This window comes from Copidosoma floridanum, unplaced genomic scaffold (assembly GCF_036245765.1).
Source record: "Copidosoma floridanum isolate Cflo_tuat_1 unplaced genomic scaffold, Cflo_Japanese_pri ptg000001l, whole genome shotgun sequence".
NCBI lineage: Eukaryota > Metazoa > Arthropoda > Insecta > Hymenoptera > Encyrtidae > Copidosoma > Copidosoma floridanum.
The window spans coordinates 6,218,156-6,240,863 of record NW_028321878.1 but is presented as its reverse complement, the minus strand read 5'-3'; the positions used below and the strand labels follow the sequence as shown (position 1 = coordinate 6,240,863).

Sequence of the window (22,708 nt, the reverse complement as noted above, 5' to 3'; positions counted from 1 at the left end):
TCCGACGTTTCGAGCTGGGGAAGATAAGACGCGCCAAGTGCAATAAAATACAACCTGAGGAGTTGAAAAGAAAAAAAAAAAAAAAGGAACAAGTGCATTCCCGCGTGTCCATTACTTATTCCCTTGACGATTTTGGCCGTCCGGTCGCAGTTGCACGCCGGTTTCCATTTACTTACCTACGTGCCAAGAGGCGCACCTCGTCGGGCCGGGATTCTGTGTCTGCACGTACACCTCTACTTGTTCCCATGTAAAAAAGTCTGGAGTTGAGAAAGAGAAAAACGGCCCCTCTTCTCGACTTTTACTTTTCCCTCTCTCCCCTCCTTTATCCGTCTTCTCTCGCTATTATCATTATTTCGTGGACGACGACACCACATTCCAAAGGGGATTTATGTATACGTATATATAGGGAGCCAGTTTCTTTCTTTCTTCCTCGTCCATGCAGTGGTTTTCATTGTCTACTTTACAACCTGCACCTCCGAGGGTATCATGTACACAGGTATAATCTCACACGTGGACTATACCTGCCACGTACCTCACATTTTTTTTTTTTTTTTTTTTTTTTTTTTTTCATCTTATCATTTGACTGGACCTATACATGGCTAATTGTTAAAAGGAAGCAGTTTTCCACAACGAGCGAAATCATAAATCCAACGCGAGCTGTTGGCCATACGGTTATAATATATGGTGTGCCCAGGTGTTCGAAGAAAAATGTCTCGGTGCAATACGTAATAATAACTCCGGGTAAAATTATAGACAAAAACCACACAGGCTTTTGGACCCTCGGGTGGGGGGGAGAGGGCGGAGGGAAAAAAATACAGATGCCAGATAATTTATCCACCAACTGAGATAATAGTACCAAGGTAAAACCGGTGTACGTGAGGGAACACCGCGGGAGATAAAGTATATGGAAACGTTGTCTCGCGCAGATTGGTGCCGTTGATCTAGCTAGAAAAAAAAAAAAAACATTTTTTTCGAGCGAGATAAAAAACTTTTTTTTACCAATGACTATACAAACAATTTTTTTTTTTTTTTTCGGGATTTTAATCGTATTTACTCGTTTGTCACAACTTGCAAAAGCAGCGTTTTTCTTTGGCATGTGTTTTAAAAGAAATAACGTAATTGAGCAACTGAATACTCGCACCCATATCTCTCTCGAAGATAAGTATTTATCCTTAGTTACTGCTTGTGCACTTTTTTTTTATCGCCAAAGCCCGCAACATTAATAAAATTACGATTTCCAAGTAAAAGGGTGTATTTTTTTCTTTCGTATAATATTTGCAGAATCGCGAATCAATAAATAATGTTCAATTGTCATCGATGTGTAAATATACATCACGAGCATTTTTCACCAGTGTTTGTTCGGCAGATGGTTTATTCATTGATGTATTTTTCCCCCCCAAGCGTGCAACATATTTACAGAATGAAAAAAAAAAAAAAAAAAAAAAAAAAAAAAAATGAGTTTGGATCGCTTGGCCAACCACCTCGTTTGGTCCGACAAAACCGAAACTTCTTTGTAGAGAAAAAAAATAAATAAAGAAAGAAACCAACTTCGTATCAGAGTCAGAGTAGCTATCACACGTGTATACTTGTGCCTTCGATAAGGTGATTATATACACAGGGAGCTTGGATTTATGTAACGTTGCCTATGATCTTCTCACACAGCGTAGTATCAATGTACATACCTGAGCGTATCATATCCTACATGAATATAAGTCACATGCGGGTAACGCGCTGTACACGCTCGAGACATTTTGACAAGGTGCTTCCGCTTACGCGCGCTGTACGACGTGACGGACCCTTTTAGGTGTACAATATGTGATTTAATTCAAGGCCAACGGATGATGAACTGCGCTTTGACGAGTGATATCTAATGGGTGTCTGGATCGGTTGTAGCGAGGGGTACGTGCCGCAGCAGTAGTATTGATACGCGATTAGATTTTCCTTTCACACGTGTCCGTACAATCCATTTACGTATATTTATAGGGTGTGCGAGGTCGTTGATAACTCGATTTGGCAACTGATATATTATGGCCAATGCTCAGATGTTACTGGTTTCATTGACGAAAAATTACGAAACTATTGGAATTTTATCTCTGATCATTTTGTGATTTCTTTACGGATTTTTTTTTCTTCGAGAAAATACACCCGTCGTAGGTGCAGTGTGCTGATTTAACGATTTACTGAAAATTATTCACGTATTGCCTCGAGCCACTGTAACGTACGATTTTTATCTCGCGAGCCTTCGGTCGATCAGTCACGTCTGTCAAGCTCGTTGTTAAAAAGCTCGGCCATTTATCAATTCTACGTAAAGACAGCTCTTACGCACTTGTAGTAAAGAGATGCCGATGCGAGATCTCGCGTGGAAATTGCTTTTTTCGAAAAATATACTCACCTAAGCAGCAGTTCTCGTGGTCTGGAGAAACTCGATTTTCCATCTCGAGGCAAAGAGAACGCGCTCCGTAAATGGCAACGTTCGTCCGGCCGATTTATGTGTGCACATACTTACTTGTACCGAACACCTGGAAATCTTTGACGAAAGAGTTGGGAAAAATATGGCTTGGTTGTGACATTTCCGAGCACAAAGGATGAGGATTTCTATTATTTATACAGTTTATTGATTTATTATTCATTTTTTTTCATCGCAGTATTGAAAAAAAAAAAAAAAAGGAAGAATTTTACAATGGGAAGCAAGTAACAAGACAACCCCTGCTACCTTTAGAAATTAATTTATTCACTTTTTTATACAATAAATGTTCGCATAAAAGACACATCTTCACACTCTCAGCACTTTCCTACTCTCAATTGTTTTTTCTCTTTCAAACATAACATCATTACAGTTTATACAGAAAAAAGCTCTTGTATGTAAAAAAAGGGGGGGGGGGAAAGGAAAAATTGGAAAATGTTTTTAAAAAGACACAATCTAGGAATGCTTTTCTGTCGAACCTACAAAAATATATCATAGTAGTTCATTGGTCCCTCGCATTGACGTACGTTTTCACATTTGCGTTATAGACGTACACTCGATATGTCCGTATACATACGAAAAAAATTATGATCATACTCGGCGCCACAATTATTGTCTCTCGTCACACACATCGCTCTCTTTCTCTCTCGGTTTCCCGCGCCTTACCGAGTATACGCGCATATAACAGTCATATGCCGTTAAACGGATCTATCACAATTCAGCTAAATTACTACTAAGCAGCTACGTAGCTCCCTCTTTTTCTCGTCCCAGTCTCTCTTTGTCTCTCTCGCTCAAGAAAAAAAAAAAAAAAGCTGGCACACGCGTTGACACATTATACGCCTACACACGCACACCCATGCACGTGCGTTTGCCAACGTATGTGCATGTGCGTGCGTGCACTTACTCGAAAGGGTTGTAGTACTTCGCATTCAAGTTGGAACGTAATGTAACCAATCGCCTCGATTATTTAGCAGGAGCTTACACAGGCCTCATTATCGTCTCGCTGGATTTTTCTTTTTTCTTTTTTTTTTCTATACCGTACTTTTGTTGTTGGCGCTTTTTGGACGATACTTGGAAATGAACGATACTGTCAACATTTTGTACAATAGATGATTCGCATGAAAGGTAAAAACAACGTCGATCATCGTAATGTAATGCGAGAGTATACGGTTCTGTATCGGTATCAGCAAGAGATATTCACGCATCCGACGACGGTTGTTACTTCCGTTGGAGGTACAGATTTTTAATGACGACCGCTCGATGAAAAAAAAAAAAAAAATTACAAAAACGCTATGAGGCTTGATTTCTTTGTTTCATATACTCTCGGGTTTTTCTTATTGACGCATTATTTTCTACATAAAATTATTATTCATATAAAAGTTACAGAACACTTGAACATATGCTTTATATAAGGCAAACAATCTAAAATAATGAAGAACAAAACTTTTTTCAGGGTGGCAGTACTACGTAAACTGTACGATGATTTTGTAAAGTCGAAAATGATGTGTGTATCTGTAAGCCATATTGCAATGATGGTAAGTTACAAAAAAATGCAGAACATGGGTCTCTTCGTACCCTGTATTAGCGCATAAAGGCAAACCCAACGGTGCACTTGATAATGATTTACAGTTAAGTTTAATGCTCCACAGATCATGGCATAATTTCATCCACTCGATACATGTAAAAAATAGTTAGTACTTCAGAAAAAAAAAAAAAAAAAAAAAAAATAACAAAGCAAAGTAACAGAATGACTAATCCATACTTTTCATACATTCACGCAGTATCAAGAAACGATTCTTCCGTAAAGGCAGCGCAGCTGATAAGACTGTTTTTTCCAATGACGAATCTCGATTAAATCACTTGCGAGACGTGTACAGCTTCGTTAAAGTGCCCGTCAGATTTTTTACATTAGAAAAAAATAAACAATAAAAAAATCATCAAAGGTTTTTAATGAGATGAAAACAAATGAGAAAACAAACCATGCCAAACCTGTAGGACTCAATTTTTTTTTTCCGTTTCAAAAAGAACAAAAAAATAACGTACTGAATGCGATCGAAAAGAGAGAAAGAGAGCATAAATATCATAAGCACGGGACAACCAGTGGTTCCCATCGTTCCCAGCTTTTCGGGACGTTTTCCATCGAAAAATCCTATTGTACTTTTCCCCGTAAGAATATACATACGAAACCAGAGAGAATTTTTCATCGCGATAACAAGAGCTCGGAGATAAAGAAAAACCAAGCCAGCGCAGCTTCGTTAAAACGAAGAAAAGGACCCTCTGTGAAGAAACAAAGAGCCGATCCCCTCGTTCGCGCGCTCTCCGGTAGACGGCGGTGCCATTAAGGGCTGTACCGATCTCTCGATCCTTCTTTCGCCTCCCACGTCCGCTCTCCTTCTTCTCTCCTTTTTATAACGAAAGCCTCATTTGTTATTCATTCCCTCGACTGCAACTTCTATCTCTCTCTCTCTCTCTGTATACATATATGCGTCGTCTCGAGCGAGCCGTGAGAAAAAGGACGTCTCGGGAAGACTCGCCGAGGCTTCGCGGGCTCTAATTGTGCGATAAGCGGCGGATATAGAGTCATTTTCTTTTCCCCGGCACTCGCTACAACTTTGCCTCGTTCTTCGCCCGAAGAGCGAGGTAAAGCGAAAGTACGCGACATTTTGAGATACATATTTTTTTCCCCCCCCCCAAGACTTTCAACTGGCTTAAAAGGCTAAAAAGTTTTGATTATTTTTATTTTTTTTTTCTTACAAGTTAATAACAGTTATTATAATTATGAGTTAATGTTTAAAAAATAAAATTATCTCCAACTCGATTTTTTATTCTTCTCAATCATGACTGAATTTTTATTTCCATATTACAAGAATTTTTTTCTGTTTTTTAACGATTGTCGCGGAAAAGGATAGAGTGTTGCCAAAACATGTTTTATGCTAATCTATAGAGTTTTTTTTTGTATAAGTGAATACTATAATTAAATTCGCTTATCTAATTTAAGAATATTTAAAACGCAAAATAGTGCACGGTTTTCGCACGTTTCAAGTTTACAGCGGACAATTACAAACGAGCTCTGCAATTTGACATCCAAGGCATTCAAAATGTCTAAGCCTCTCGTAAAAAAGCCGCTACATTTATCAAGAGGATCGGTGTATTTCATTTCGATAGGGAACGAGAGATCGGCGAGTGCATCGTCAGCTTTAATGCAAAGGTAGAGTATTTTTGCCTTTCAAATGGGAAAAAAGATTGACTCGAAAAATTTGAATCCCGAGAAAGGGGCGACAAAGCACTTCCGGCGCTGCATCAGCTCTTCACGGAGTGACTGACTACTGTAATATACTATTTCGGGAGCGGCTTTTTTCCTCGGCTCGCCAAGCGCGTTACTTGAATTACCCGACCAGTGTCTCTTTTAACCCCGGCTTTCAATTGCCTCCCCTCGGTCTCTCGAGTTACTCCGGTGGAATTTTACACCACGTCCGGTTAACGCTTAATGGCTCGAAAGAAAGAAACCGCCCGAGTTTTCAATTTTGTTCAAATTTCATGAGGAAAATCCGCGGTGCGAAAACACGTGATGCCATTATTTCCAAAATTTTACCGAGAATCGTGCAACTATTACGACTATCGTGTACATTTTTTTGGGTGTTAAGAAAAAAACTTGAAATAATTTTGTTTCTTCATCTTAAATGATAATTATAATTAATTTTACCACGACACAGTTAGACATCTCAAATGAAATGAACGCAACGATAAGAAATAAGAAAAAAAATGTAATGGTGAATTAAAATGGAAAATCATTTAGGAAGTGCATTTATTTTAAACGTATTTCCACGCTGTCAACGAAATCCCATTTAATACTGCCAAACGTAGAATCTACATCTAATGAATGATAAAAATAATAAGCAACTACGCATCATATCTAACACTTGTATGCAAACTTTTTTTAATTTTTTTTTTTTAATGCTATTCTTTTCTATTCTATTAAATACAATAAGAGTATACTCATGAACAGTGTAGCGACTGATGGCTTAAAAATTTTGTATGTACTACTTTTTTGACTACCTTAATCTTCATTATAAACGAAATTGTTCAGAAACAGAATAAATCTTTGTATACTACAGCTAAATAAATAAGTAAAGTATAAGTAAAGTAAAAGATTGATCAAAATGCATTGGGACACGCTCAAAAGATGCTGAGAAGACAGGCGGAAGATGATACAGAAATTTAATCGCAAATAAAAGTAACAAGAACAACAACTAAAAGTGCATCGCGTGGGCATGATTTTCTTTCATCATAGAAATTCCCTTAGTTACAGACTACCAAGAGATAACGTTGGGGAAAATCCTGAGCTGCGTTTGCCTTTGCGCTACTCACGCGGGGAAGGTACGCACATCATCACAAATATGCTTCAAGTACACTTTTCAGTTTCCGTTCTATCTTCATTATTTTATTTTGCTTCAAATTAACTTTTACTCGAGCATTTTCTGTCTATATCTCTTGAATTCAAAAAGAAAAAAAATTGAATCACCTAGAGTAAGTATGTTATAATCGGCAGGGTACACGCGATCTGTCCCTCTATCTTTCTTCTTCTCTTCCTCGCAATCTTCCAAGCTTCTCGTTTTCGGTCTTGCGATCGATCGTTCGTTCGATTACGGCTGCATCGTCGTTATCAGGAAAAAGAATAAATGGGCTAGTCGAAGCTGGAAAGCAGTTTTTCCCTAGACGTTCTCCTTGCCTTCAAACTTTTTCGCTAGGTCGGATATCAGTTGCTTGTAGATGAGCGGATCGATGTTCTTGCCGAGCTGATAGAGAATGAACCAATCGCCAATCTGACACCTTTTGTTTATCGTCTCGATCTGGTCGTGGGTGTTGAGCCGCGAGCGCGCTCGCAGAAGTAGTCTACGGAAGTTGACTCCCGTGCACACGCATACTCGGTAAACCAAACTCATGGCGCTGATGGCAGCCAAGAACCAGAACCAGAACCAAAGGAACACGTAGATCTTCTCGTTGACGATGTTCAGCGGGAGTACGCAGAGACCGTCCAATTTCTGCACAGTACCGGAAGCACCATATTTGTGGAAGGTGCACTTTGTGACTTTTGGGAAGACTCGAGACATGGGGTCGATGCGATCGTCTGGATCCATTTCTGTGATCCCAACGACTTCCAAGCCGTACTGCGAGAACTCGCCGCCCAAGAAGACGTCGACAACATACATTTGTAGGAAGACGTTGATGAAGTTTAGAAATTCGCAAAAGAAGAAGCGAAACGCATAAAAGTTCTGGGAGTGAAGGTTCGTAGTGAAATAGTCGACGAGGAGCTTCCTACGGTCAGCCTTGCAGTCCTCGCTTACGACCGGGAAGTTCAAGTCGAGCACGAGCATCTTGATTCTGCCACCTTCCCACGTTTTCCAGAGGTAACGAGGAATGTAAAACAGAAGGGCTTGGAAAAATAGGGCAAAGCAAACCCACTGGTAGTACTTGTGGTATCTGACTTCATCCAATCCATCCCGGTGCGGTGCTACACCAGGTTGAACGACATCCTTGCCTGGCTCTCCGTTGAGTTTTGGCACCGTGAAGGTGGAGTAGATCCAGCAGTAAGTGTCCATTATATGCAGAGGGATGTCATCTACTATGCAGTCGATGGGATCACCAATGTACTGTCTTGAAGTGACCAGCAGCGAAAATGCCACCAGAATGACAAAGGTTGCTTTGTAATGTAATCTGAATACATTGTTGTCAATGCAAACCACATCGAGCTTTAGCAAGCCCTTCACCGAGCCAAAAACGTCAAACATCTTGGCTCTGTATTCTCTTTGATTTGCCTATTAAAAATAAATAACCCTGGGAAAAATAACAAAAAAAGATTTTTAGATCGCAGGCCCCCTGTCAAAAAAATAAGTAAATAATAATAATAATTAAAGGTATAAAATATTTATCAATTAGAAAGCAGTATTAAAAACTTTCTTTGATCTGTTTGCAAATTTGTTGTTTAAAATGAAATTAAAATTAAGAAAATTCTGATGGTTTGTGGCCAAGGGCAAACAAATGAAAGAAACCCCACAGCAACAGTTGCGGTGAATTAGAGCTCTGAACTCCTTTCCTCTCCCTCCCCCTACTCACAGGGTCGGATCTAGTGGCAGAGGTGCCCTGTCCGGCCCTTATTTGGCCTGAAAGGGTCGTATGCTCAAGCGCCTCTCCAACGCAATAGCCCAACTAGGTCTTGACACCATCTAAAAAGGGCTGTCCATAATTCAAGTATGGCAAAAAAAACTTTTGTTTGACAAACTCATAATTACGTTTACTAATTATAATCAGATTTAATATTAAGTGCCTCAAATTGTTAAATGATACTTTCTGTTATTTTAATCAACGATTACCTATTTTTTTCACGATGATGCAATATGGAAAAAGTAATGTTTCTTTTTTTTGTTTGAAAAACAAAATTTAATAGTAATTAAGATAAAACAAATAAATTTATCCATGCATTTGTAAGCCGTGCATAATATACTGTGGGATCTTCTCTAAAACACTTTTTCACATACGACCCGTACCTACAGTGGCCCTTTCAGGTTCCGATCAGGGCTTGGCCTGGCTACCAGACATGATCCTGGGAGTAGCTTACGCGGTATAAGACAGTCTCAATCGGGTGAGGCATGAAAAGACACCGGCACAGCGCGCACCAACCACGCTCCTCGGCTCGAAGCCGTGGTTGCTCTGTCTAACCCACAAACATGGTTTGTCTTTCGCTCTCGAATATGCACGTAATTATGTAGTGCATGCAATATGAATAATAATAAAATATTCACTTTCTCATTGATTTTTGCAACAAAAACAAAACTCAACTCCCTTAAAAGCACCGGAATAGCCATAAAATTGAGTAACACACAACAGAAAACAAGAAGGATGATGATACTAACCTCGTGTAAATACTGGGTTTTAACTAGAGACCCAACCAGATAAGAGAATAACGAATGGTGGTGGACGATGTGTGCCTTTTTCTCTGCGTTGTCTGTCAGAACGTAGCCTCAAGCTATGTAGCGTCTCCTGCCTTCTCGAGAAACAAAAAAACAACAAAACAAAGTAAAGATAACAGCACATTTGTATCAAAGCAGCATGAAAACGTATGCATTTCTTGTATCGGGGGAAAAAGCAAAGTAAAATAACTGACCTAAATGAGGGAAACAGCCAACGAATCCTTAATCCTCCCTTGGTTAGCACTGTTGCACGCTCGATCGGAAGATGACGGCGACGCACTAAACACAGCAATGCTATCCCGTTGTCAGCACACTGTACACTAAGAGAGAGAGGCCCTTCCTTTTTCTTCTCCTGCTTAGGTATTCGCTCCCTTATTTATTGCACGCACTGGCTTGTCCGTCACTATTGTGTATATATATACAACACGCACTCAAACGGTATACATGCGTACCTATTGATGCCTGTGTACAGTCAAGTCTCCATAGCAGGCTCTCTGTATGTCCTGTACTCCTTTGCTCTCTTTTACAACCAAAGTAAAAAAAAGTCGTGCAAAAAAAAAGAAATTACGTTTAATTGCTCTAGTGTTTCACTGTAAACGTCCAAGTATGTACAAATACACGTATATGGCACAGCCAAGTGAGAGAGGGAGCCTGTAGGACCTAGCCAGGCTTCGTTTTGGGTACTTTTCTCTTTGTCAAACTTGACTCTCGAACAGCTCACACGAGCGCGCACGAGAGCGTCGGGGACTGAGCTCGTGCTCGCCGAGGGACCCTTCCTTTCCGCTCCTCCGCTGCTTCTTCCTCGTCCCTTGCCGCGCCACTCCCCATCCCCGGTCCAAACGCTGTGTGCCGTTTCTCTTGTGCTTGCCTCTCTTTTTTTGCTATCTCCGTCGCTCTCCTGCGTTTCTTTCTTTATAATACCTTCTCCCCCACTTGGTGGTTTCTCTCTTTCTCTTTGCTCCACGATCGCAACGCGTTTTACGCGTGGTGTCCCCCGCGTATACTTATAATACTTGCCTTTGAGTGTACACGCTGTGCTCACGCGAAATGTATATATATATATGATTTCTGCCGTGCGCTCGTGCAGCTTGCGTATCTTGCACTATACCTAACTTTTGCGATAGGACGAGAATATGGGGGGGAAGGCCCCACTCTTAGCTGGCTCTTTTTCTCCCCCTTTTCTAAAGGTGTGTGTGCACAGGTATACATACATGTATAAGGGTACGAAACTGCTGCAGTGCTGCGACTGCTGCGCCGACGATGAAGAAAGAGGGGAATAAGGCCATAATATATATTACACAGGCTCCCATCATGTCCCATAGGTAGGTGTATACACTCCGCAATCCGCACAAAATTCAACTCCATATAGCGCGACGAGTCCCGTAAAACAAACGACAGTAGTGTTACACTACTACCAGTGTACATATATACACTGTACTGTTTTCGAAATAAACAAGACATATACTTATTATATAAAAATTTACTGTTTACGTCTGCGGTGCTAAATGTTTTAGACGATTGCAAACACAGAGCAAAGTGTTTATCTAATCCCGTTTTAGAGTTTTTATAACGACCATATACTTAGTAAAACATGGTTCAAATTTAAAATTATGCTTCCTTCTTCAAAAGGCTTTACTCCACCATTAACATATTTCATTTACTTTTAAATTAAATATTTTTATTGTAGGACACGAAAGTTTGGTAAACATTAACAATAATATAATATTAATCTACCAACATTGTAAACAAGTTTTGTACTTGCCACTCTGTATCACGTGGTCTTAGTATAACTTTGAGATCAGCATCAGCGCCATCTAACGGGGCTCGTAAAAAAAAAAAAAACCAAACTCACAATATAACAACTTATAAATACACTGCCTCTTTCCACACCATTACTTCAGTAATTTCCCTGATATGTAAAAAATTTCTTTTTTTCAGGATTGGCTTTATCATCTTGGGCTAATTGGGCTTTACAATTAAAGACAATTCATTAAAACCTATACCCTTTGAAAAAGTTTTAAACTCTTTTCAGGACGAATTTTTTGATTTCTTAAATTTGATCAAGCAGATATCTATGTATGCATGTCATTGAATAAAACTTTAGACGAGAGTCAATTGTTGTAACCACAAGTACAAATCAGATGAGGTGATAAGTAATGAATAATGAAATATACTCGAGATGGTTTTTAATCTTACAAAAAATTATTTTAATATTGCACATTACTGAATAAAGTTTTAACTTTCGAGAATTTTGGTGTGCAAAATACTACAAAGAACTGACACTTGTACAACCAAAATAAAAAATTTTATTACTTTAAATGTGACAGAGTAAGAAAAAATTACCAATAATCGTTTTATTTTTTATTTCCAATTAAAAATATTTTATATTTATTATTTCCAAATTTTTATATCATGTAGCATCAATCATAAACTGAAAAATAGCAACGATTTCAAATTAATTTTAACATTTGTCACGTTCGCTCAAGTACGAATTATATACCACTAATCTTGATTTCTGATCATTTTCGTGTATGGATTTTTCGTTTGAATAGAAAGAGTTGGTACTAAGTTATTTTTTTGCAAGATTAATACTGAAAATTGTGATATAAAGTGACGCTACTAATTTTACCCAGATCAATTGTTAAGTTTTCGACACGATGAGAAACATTGGGATATTTTACCTCGTATTCCACAGTACAAAATCATTGTTACAGAGGATACCTCTCGTTTGTTCTAAAGTTATGGCAAACAATCTAAGTATACATGAAAATTGCATAAAATATTGTGATGTTCTTTAAAGAAAATCTACAGAAAAAAAAAGTATTATAGGTAGCTTCCGTTCCAAATTTCTGCGAGTTTTTAATCATACATAGAATAAATCAAAAAATGAAAATTTCGATATGATGTATCCTTCAATTTCTGGTTCTTCGATTCAAATTCTCATAACCTTTGAACGGAAACTATGTAGTTCCATATATTTTGACACATTTAAACAGTTGTAACTCTGAAGCAATGAAATCTAGGCCTGGATGTTTTTACGAAATCATACTATAAAATTCATTAAAATCTATTTTCCACACCCGTTATTGTCCATTTATTTGGTATACTTGTCAATAAATTGACTCGAAAAAAATGACTTGAAATTTGAAAAAAAAAAAAAAAGATGTATATATATATACATATATATATACACTTCAACATCATTGACCAAAAAAATATTTTAAATTTTCCCAATGAACATGAAATAATATTTTTTAATTACCTAATAAAAAATTTGTCATTAGGAAATTCTCAAATAATAAATTTTAATAAAAACTTATGAGATTGAATGGTTTTTGGCATTACGCGTAACAGTAACGAAAGTTTTTTGTTCATGTAACTTCTTTACCGATGTGATCTTGTACATAAAATGTTTCATAATTTAGTTTTTTTTGTCATAACATGGCTTACAATTGATAAGTAAGTTTTCTTCAAGAGGTTTGGAAATACATTGGTTTTTTTATCAAAAATATTTTATGAACGATACCATCTGTTTTTATTGATACTATCATCAAAAATCCATAATGTACGTTTATCTTTAAAACTTACTGTAAGGAAACATGATTGGAATTTATTATATTTTTTGCATTGTCTATAAATTAAAAATTACAAGTGGTTTACCAAAATTATCACAACAATGTGTAGGTCTTTTTAAATCGTTATTTTTTATTACAAATTTCTACATCCATAATAAAATTGTTATTCCTGTCGATACAGTTAAATGTATGATTTATGTTGGTGTGTGTTTCCAAAACGATTACCTTTTTTGTACATTTAAATTGTTGAGTTATTTATTTACAATTAAAGTATATGAACGCAAGAATATAATAACGCAAACACAGGTCGGACATTCAACCGATAGCTTCACAAATTTTACTCAAATATACGCAAAAGACGATAACTAGGAAGGAAAATTAGCAACTACAATGTAATTGTTAAAACTTTAAAAATGTATGTACAAAATAATACTTTGAATCGATTGAGAACACTCTAGTTATATATTCTAGACTCTTTCCGCAACATAAAGCCTGACCGCTAAATCAGTAATCACCTGCTTGTAGATAAGCGGATCAATGTTTCTGCCGAGTTGGTAAAGTATGAACCAGTCGCCGATCTGACATTTACAGTTGATCTTCTCGATTTCCTTGCTATTGTTGAGCCTTGAACGCGCTCGCAGGAGGAGTACGCGAAATTGAATCACGACAATCATGCACACGCGATACATCAAATTCAAGCCATTTACGACAACCAAGAACCAGAACCAGAACCAAAGGAACACATAGATCTTCTCGTTGACGATGTTCAGAGGAAGTACGCAGAGACCGTCGAAAGTTTCTGTACTACCGCTGGGGCCGTATTTGTGGAAAGTGCACTTGGTCAGTTTTGGGAACACTTCGTCCTTAACGTCCCAATTATCTAGGGCTACCGAGCCATACGCTTTGAACCCACCATCCAGAAAACGGTCGACCACGTGCATCTGCAGGAAGACGTTGATAAAGTTCAGAAGTTCGCATAAGAAGAAGCGAAACGCGTAAAAGTTATGGTTATTGAGGTTCGTAATGAAATAGTCGACGAGGATCTTTCTGTTGCTGGCCTTGGCGTTGTCGGTCATGTCCGGTGAGTTCATGTCGAGCACGAGCATCTTGAGTTTGCCACCCTCCATCATCTGCCACAAGTAACGCGGGACATAGAATAGGATGGCTTGGAAAAAGAGAACGAAGCACACCCACTGGTAGTACTTGTGGTAATCGGCTTGGGAGTCAATTTCAGCTGGTCCTACACCTTCGGAGACCACATTCCTGCCGGGGATTCCATGGAGATGTCTCACCGTGAAGGTGGAGTGGATCCAGCAGTACGTGTCCATGACGTCCGATGGAATTTCATCGACTATGCAGTCGATGGGGTCACCGAAGTACTGTTTCGAGGTGACCAGTATCGAAAAGGCCAATAGAATGACAAATGTTGCTTTGTAGTGCAACTTGAATACAATGTTGTCAGTGTCAATCTTATCGAGCTCTATGAAGCCCTTCACCGAGCCAAAAACGTCAAACATCCTTGCTTCTTGCTATTTCTGATTTATCTACAAGCGAACAGACGTACAAAAAAATCAATATAATGGATTTTTAAGCTAGATGAGACTATCTATCGTATTCTTTTACTTTTGTGACGTTGTGAAATAAATGAGTCGATTGACGTGTCAGGAAGAGTGAACCACAACCGACCGTGAAATAATGCTCGTTTCTCGGCAATTATTACATATAAGTATACAAAATTGCGCTTAAGTTAACTTGCCAGTTTGAGGGCGATTACTTTGTTCCATTTGACATATTACGTCAATTTTAGGGTTTAGACTTGATCAAGCTCATGTGAGCCGTTTTTTATATACGAAGAACAAAGCAAACTGCCAAGTAATACTTGGAACTGGCATGTGGAATGTAGTCATCCATCTTTCTAGCACTGCATCGAAGAATATTACTTTTTTGTTTCCTGGTGAAAAGTTATTCATACGTTTAAATCTAAAAAAAAAAAAAATCTTTTTCATATTTCCCGGTCAAAAATCTCTTTCTTCGGTATCATAATCGTGGTTTTCGACACTGACGTGACATCTTTATTCAAGCACGCTTTTATTACCTCACATAGTTGAATGTACAACAATATATTAATGAATAATTATTTCTGAGTGAGCTCAGCAAAAGCAAACATCCAAAGTTTAAGACACCTGAGTTCTAGAAGGGGTTTTTTTTACGCAATCCAAACTTAAAGTTTCGCAGTTCTCAACGTTCAGCGATCGTTAAACAGTCGCATGATTTTTTGAGTACATTCTTTACATAAGTCTATTTATTGAAAAATTTCTTTTGTTTAGGCTTTGCTACTAAGCAAGTAAGAGTAATCTTTCACAAAAGTATCAGGATAGTCAAATCATTTTATATACGAATCAAGTACGAAAGTATTATGTGAGGATACGAACCTCGTTCACTTATTGGACGCCTTTTTTTTATTGCTAGCCGCAATAACCTTCTGCTTTGTTGAAAAGTATGGAAAATGAACCAAATAAAGAAAAGATTACATCGAACAAAGCACACTTGTCAAAGTAATAATTCAACACATCTGTAGCCTTTAAATCCGAAAGCAAAGCCAAAACTGAACTGAAGGATAGAAAAGATTGATGAACCCAAATGAATAGACTGGAGGTTATACCTCGTATGCACTGCAGCAGTGCTAGCTACGTTTTTACTGATTAGTAGTTAGGTGCGACATATTTCAGAAGTAAAATCCATTTTCAAGCTGCTGATAACAGTTATAACGGCTAATTGGTATAAAGACTCGATAGTGGGGGTACAACGTACAGTCGCATCGTTACATGTTTTATAAAACTCAATGTTTTACTATTTCCTGTTAACTATAGCAGTTGAGAAATAGAAATACTTTAACTTGACGAAAGCATCAATGTCAAGATTTACGATGAAGACTTACAATTAGAAGGTGATGACGATAGAAAGTCATAAAATTGATACATACGATATTTTAAAGACTTTCTGACGTTATCAGTAAATTTATTAAGAATAGCTCTTCAAATTTCCATCAACCATACTTACGCATATCCGTACTGAAAGCTGCTATATGTCAAGTTTCAAACTTTCGGTGAGGAAATTACTTTTTACAGTAAGATGATAAGCTGACTAAACTTCTTGTGCTATAAATCGTAAAATAATGACAAATTTCTACGACTGTAAAATTTAATGGTTACTAAAATTTTTAAGGTTTCAAAATCAAGTGAGGAAAAAAGCATATATACTCAAACTTCTAATTCACAGCTGAAACAAAATTTGAAACATTTTAAGAAATAAAAAATAAAGATTAGTCATTATGTAGAGACAAAGTCGTTCATTTTCAACAAATTTAGTTGCATGACACATATGTGCGTACTGGCGTACTTATACTAAGCGATATATACAGTTTGCGAGACACTTGCATGACATATTTTTAAATTCTCAAAAAAACAAACCATGGCAAAGATTGAGACTTGGCAAACTTATTCATTTTTACTTCTCCTCTAAAAGTTTTTCCATCAACTTTTGAGGCTGAATATCCAACGTTTTATACAATAAATTTAAAAATCACCCTTTTAACCAAGTTTTGTAAATTTTTCAATAGATAAGACTGTTAACGTTTGCTTAATTTTACTCTTAAATTTATCACAAAAAATAACTGCTTATCTTTTTTTAATGCATCTAGAAAAACAGCCCGTAACTTTTGTTAATTCAAGTATCGATTTCCATCGTGTCTCATACAGTATTAATAGAATGTAGACACATCTAAAAATTTACAAATATCCCAAATTAATACATAAAAATAAAATACATTCAGCATCGTCTTTTAGCGACTGTCATGTTTTTTCTTTTATATATATTGATTTATAGAAAAAAACTAATTCTCATTTTTATGGAAGAGAGGATCAAGGCAAGATATGGATGAGAAAAGCCCCGCAAAGATCTCTACAATTATATGTGTAATATACATCCACAAGTTACGAGTTAACTGCATAAGTAATTACATGCATGGATACAATTTTTTCCGGAAAGGCTGTTTGACATAGATCGTCTTTCTCCGAGGACTGTTGACGGTATAAGAGACGGTGTGTATTGTTTGGTTTTGCGATTGAAGTACGGCCATGGCAAATTTCTTGGCTAATTTATTTCCCCAAAACATTTGTTTTATTTATTTATGCATAGCGCATACTCTTTCTCAAAGTTCTTGCATCATTAATTTCCCAGGGAAACTGGGATGCAAAAGATTCGTAATTGTTAAAATTTGAAAATAATTTGAACAACAATGCACTACGTGGCGTTAGTAAAATTTAAATAAAATTACACGCTTGTTTTTACACACTCTATTTCTCACGCGAGTGGAAGAAAATCCAAATCTTCGCACGAGTGGTCCCACATACGCGTCCCAACCACCAAGCCTATACGGAACATCTATAGTCTTTCCCGTTTTTCCAGTAGGTATATATACGTATATAAGGCGAAAGATAAAAATCCACTTGGAAGGATACATAGGTATACATGTGTTTCTGTTGGGCGATGGCTGGGCCGGATAAGCCATGTGGTCCCATTTTTTTTGGCGATCATGCCTTTTCCACCGCGCTCGCTCGTCTCCACCCGTGCTAAATGAAAAAAATACGACACATCACGTTAGAGCCGAGGTTTACAGTGGAAACGAGACAGCAGGCGCTCGGGGAGATGCGTATATGTACGAGCAAGAAAACGGAGAAGGAGACCCGAGGCAGGAGAGAGCAAAGGATATAAATATATAGGAAAGAGCCGGTGGGACTCACGTGCGAGCGCAGGTGATGGCGAATCCGTCTGGAGCTGAGTAGGATACCTATGTAAATGTGTATTGTGTAGATAGGTTTCTTACAGGTGTGGGTGCGCTTGGTTTCCATGGCAACCGAGCTGGGGGCCCCCCCAAGTATACAGGAGACGAAATTCCACCTTCTCTCAGGGTGAGAGAGCGCCTTTATACTCTCCGTGTTGGTTCCTTTTTTTATCTCGACCGATCACGCGTCCACATAAAACATGGATGTGCGCACGTTGCAACAAATAAATTATATACCCGTTACTAGGACCCGCGTTACTTTAATTTTATGGTATAGGTATACAGTGTACACGTACGTCATGATGTACTATACTTTTTTTTTTACTCGTTACACCGATTTCTTTATTTACCGCATGACTCACGTCTGAGTACTTGCTGCAGGTGGTTGAGTAATTTTAATGATACACATCGAGTGATCCATTTTGACTCCCGAACACCTTGTAACTGTCATTTTGTGATTGATTGCACTGCTACATTTGCAGATACTTTTTTGAGACTCGGCACGTCATTAACCAATTGTTTCTTTTGACAAACGCACGATACTTAATAGTGTTTAATAGAAGATGAACAATTTTCAATCCTCAATTACCGTTTGTTTATACTCAGCAATAAAAATAGTATACTTGTAGAATAGGAATAAAATATGGTCGAGCTTATAAATCTAAATGAAGGATTTTAACAACAGTTTCGTGTATTACCAAAAATAAAAAATAAAAAACTTCTTTACGCGTTTGAGGCCTACAAAACCATCCCGTATATACCTTGAGAGCGCTCACTGAAAATCTAACTGTTTAACCGAAACAGTATAATTATATGCTTATTATAAATACACACACTCTAAAACGGTATAGGTTTACCTCATTTTTCCACTTTCTACTTTGCTCCTATCTAATATTGACTTCGTGGTGGCTCGAAAAACACCTTCTGCTTAACAAAAATATACCTACTCACAAAAGATAGGAATACCTGACCCATCAAAAAAGATCCACGCGATATTCATCGTTTCTAGAATTTAAGTAGGTATACAATAGTATTCAAGACAACTCGATGTATTCGTGAAATGAAGAATAACGTGCTTTCTTCTCTGTTTTATTTGTACACAAATGACGAGGCGTCTCTGTTTAGAATTTTTTTTGTACGTCATCGTATTATCTGCATGAAAAAAAAAAAAATAATAACAATAAATGGCTCACATCACGAATAAAAGCTGCTGATACGTACACGAACAAGGAGAACAGCCAATAAGATAAATGCGGTATGGTTTATTCTTTTAAAAAGCTTAATGGTACGATGTTAAACATTACAAATTTTTGAACATATGTGTAACCTGTCAGATTTAGAATTTTAGAGCGGTGTGAAAGAAACACTTGTATGATATAATCTACCCTTAACACAGCAGAGATTGCACATAATATATGCTACGTACATTCAACATTCATTTAACCTCGAAACGATTAAGCGTGACAATGTACGGACAACCGAATACCATTAATTCAGCGATAATGTTTTTTAGCCGAGTCAACTTCAACAAACTCGCCACTAATTATGCTTAGTAAACTTCAAATCGTCATATTTCGGAGCTTATCGTTCGGTGAGATATTAGTTCAAACGTGCAATCGCATACCCAAGGCCGTTGCGACAAAAATCCTAAGGGGGCATTAATGACCGCCGGAGTGAACCACGTCCATCTACTGTACATATAGTAACGATAAAAGTAAAGTACTTAATAATATTTACCGATAAATATTCTACAACGTGTGCCCTCCCGATGCGTATACACATTGAGAAAAAAATAATAAAAATTCCAGCAAAAATTACCATTCCGCACAGTAAATCGGATGCAAGCTAGCAAAAAAGAGAAAATTATTATTTTCAATAGTAAATGTTATTGTTGTAATCGTACAAATTGTAGTTTGAATTGTAAAAATTATGGTTAGAACAGTAAAAATTACCATGCTGGAACAGTAAACCTTAAAATGGTCGGTTAATAAATTTTACTTTCCCGTTCTAATCATAATTTTTACTGTTACAAATAAAATTTTTCACCTTTTTTGCCGATTTACTGTATGGAATGGTAGTTTTTGATGAAATCTCTCAATAATTTTTATTATTTTTTTCTCTCAGTGCACCTATCATGGTCCTTGTAACTCGGCCACGCGACAACGGTACCGTCACGATCCATACAACAATAAACGGCTCCATTTCTGCGTATATATTATTGTTACATTCAACCGATGGCAAAGTCAGGACATAGAGCAACTCGAGTTGTACGTTGTGGAACGAGTAAACAGGTTATGCAAGAATAATTGATGATCGGTGTAGATCGTCTGTCCCGTCCACCTGCGAAGAAAGAGAAGAATGGCAATCCTTTCCGATTACCGCTGCTGCGCGTGGAATGAAAATGCCCACCGAGCTGAGATCACTCGGCGGACGGATCTCTATCTCTCGTTCATTTTGCCTTGGCGTTTTTCGAAAAACCAAGCGAAGACATCCCGCAAGGTTTACCGAGAAAATCCACGCGGCAAGTATAGGTATATATGGCTTTCATAACGGAACAAATGAATCACCGCCGATTGTTGCACTCGGTTTTGTTACGTGCATCGATCTCGGAAACAACTTCTTTGCCCGCATAATACCTACATGTTTTTCAAGATGACTTTGCCGATCTTTGCGACGGCGCGTGCGAATATTGATATCGTTAAGGTTGCGAATCGATATAATATATTTCTATACCGATACTTCGTTATTCAATACCTGAGACGATCGCTACTTGTAACCTTGATCTTAAGCCCAGGTATATGTTGTTCAAGTATTCGCATGCACACACTCTTGCGGTTACCATATAGCATGTATGGATTTTCTGGGCCAACAATCGTATTCGACCGAAACGGAAATGAAGGTATAACTTCACACGTGGGTTAATAAACGTGTGCATGTCGTTTATTATCTTCTGGTATGGATGTATCGTACCCTGTATTTTGAAGACGCCGATTTTGAGGAATGATGGAGATATTCGGGAGAAAATCCACCCGAGAGAGCGAGGGAGCGTGTCGAAAACGGTACAATAAAACTTTTACGACGGTCGTAAAAATGTATACCTCTATTATTTCAATTCGGTCGAGCGTCCCCCTTTGTCGAAACAATCCTGGTTGTCGTGACAGGGACACCATTTTGGTGTATTTGTGAATAAATAAAAAAATACGGAACAACAAAGGGTTGAATTAAACCGTTTCGTAAAAAGGGTTCGCTCAGTGTACGTAAGTATGTCGCTGGCTGTATGCTTTCTCGATACTCTTATAAAAAAAAATAATACCGTTTTTACGTATATAATCGCCGTCTAACGATAGCCTCGTGGTTACAATAAACTCAGCAGCAATAATAGAAAATCCATGCGCCTGTACACACGATGTGTGATATTATTGGTAATTGGCGACACTGCAACGCCTATATAGGTCGTATCGAATTCTATGGGCATTCGATACGCGAAAAGTGTGCGGTGCTGCGAGGGTGCGGGCGGGAATCGGAGATCGATTCGTTGTTGGCACGGCATTACTGCGCTTTAAATGTCACTTGATTGGATGGACACTAGGTTCTTCGAGACGTGCACTTGTATTACTTATTGTGTAATGACGGGGATGGGGGGGGGGGTTTGTTGAAGTAGGTAAATTTTTTCATTACCGATACGTTTTTACTTGATTATACGATTTTCAGCAATTCTGATTTTTTTATTTTTTATTCAAAACATTTTTATACAGAAATTAAATCTAGTTGTAAATGCGTTGCTTATGTTTGCATTAACATTAACGCAGAGTGTTTACAGTAAAATCAAAGCAAAGTACAAACAAACGCCAATTTATGGGTGCAAGTATGTAATTCTCTTGAACTTTTTTTTTTTTAGGTCAAAAGTCAGCGCGAGTTACATAAAAACAGTAAGTAGTGTACAGGCAACAATGCGTCCTCGAGTAAACGCATATCAGATGCATTGGCGCATTCAAGAGCGGCCTTGATTATTATGAGTGGCGAAAGCATATTTATCTCGCTATTTAATAGCTATACATAATCTGCAAAAAATCCATATGTTGTTTTTTTTTCTTTTTTTTTTACATTTTTTTAACTGCAGAAGTAAAATTATGAGGCCTTAAATTTTTACAGCTTGGAAAATCGATATACACCGTCTAAAATCACAAAGTATAAGTCAGAGATTTGGTCACATTTTTTTTGCAAAGTCTATACCCCCTGTGTTTCCGTACATACGAGCGATTCACAATTTCATAGCTTATTGTGATTAAACATTAATGTACACATTGTATGCGTTGCACAAAATATTTTTTTTTTTTAGTAATTTTTTTCTTTTTCTTTTTTCGTTAAACAGTAACTTTTACGCCGATGAACTCAAAAGCTGCCACGTGACGCCAGGATCGAAGAATGTATCTGGAAAGTCGTTGCATGAAACGATAATCACTAGCTCTGCTGAGTTACGTACACCTATTGCCTGCGTGTACTACATGCCTGCAGGTGGTTATTTTGTGCATTGTGCATTCGCGCAACCATTTATGCGTATATTATCATACGCGTGGTGGGTATAATACTCACACGCATTCCATTCAGCACTGAACGTTATGAGCTTCAAAGCAACCAAGATCAAAATTTTGAAATTTATCATACACACGCAGCATAATTAAGGTGTACCCACAATTTAATTGATAAGAGGTAAAAGAAGTAAAACATGAAAAATAATAACAACTAAACTCAAACGTCAGCGATTAATGGTCTAATCAAAGCATGTCGAAATGATGGAGTGTTATACACAGCGAATAAGCCCCAATGGAGGCTAACTGGCGTTCAAGAATAATTGTAC

General features: G+C 37.7%; 2 protein-coding genes across 2 annotated transcripts; both read right to left on the bottom strand.

The window, feature by feature from the left end:
* Positions 1–5,140: 5,140 nt before the first annotated feature.
* Positions 5,141–10,195, bottom strand: LOC106644400 (innexin inx2). Its single transcript, XM_014359871.2, has 3 exons — positions 9,627–10,195; positions 9,376–9,506; positions 5,141–8,299 (listed from the first exon to the last, which is right to left on the bottom strand). The coding sequence occupies exon 3, from the start codon at positions 8,251–8,253 to the stop codon at positions 7,177–7,179; it is 1,077 nt and encodes a 358-aa protein (XP_014215357.2). The 5' UTR covers positions 8,254–8,299; positions 9,376–9,506; positions 9,627–10,195; the 3' UTR covers positions 5,141–7,176.
* A 2,946-nt stretch (positions 10,196–13,141) lies between these two features.
* Positions 13,142–15,599, bottom strand: LOC106644401 (innexin inx2). Its single transcript, XM_014359872.2, has 2 exons — positions 15,440–15,599; positions 13,142–14,551 (listed from the first exon to the last, which is right to left on the bottom strand). The coding sequence occupies exon 2, from the start codon at positions 14,522–14,524 to the stop codon at positions 13,475–13,477; it is 1,050 nt and encodes a 349-aa protein (XP_014215358.2). The 5' UTR covers positions 14,525–14,551; positions 15,440–15,599; the 3' UTR covers positions 13,142–13,474.
* Positions 15,600–22,708: the final 7,109 nt, after the last annotated feature.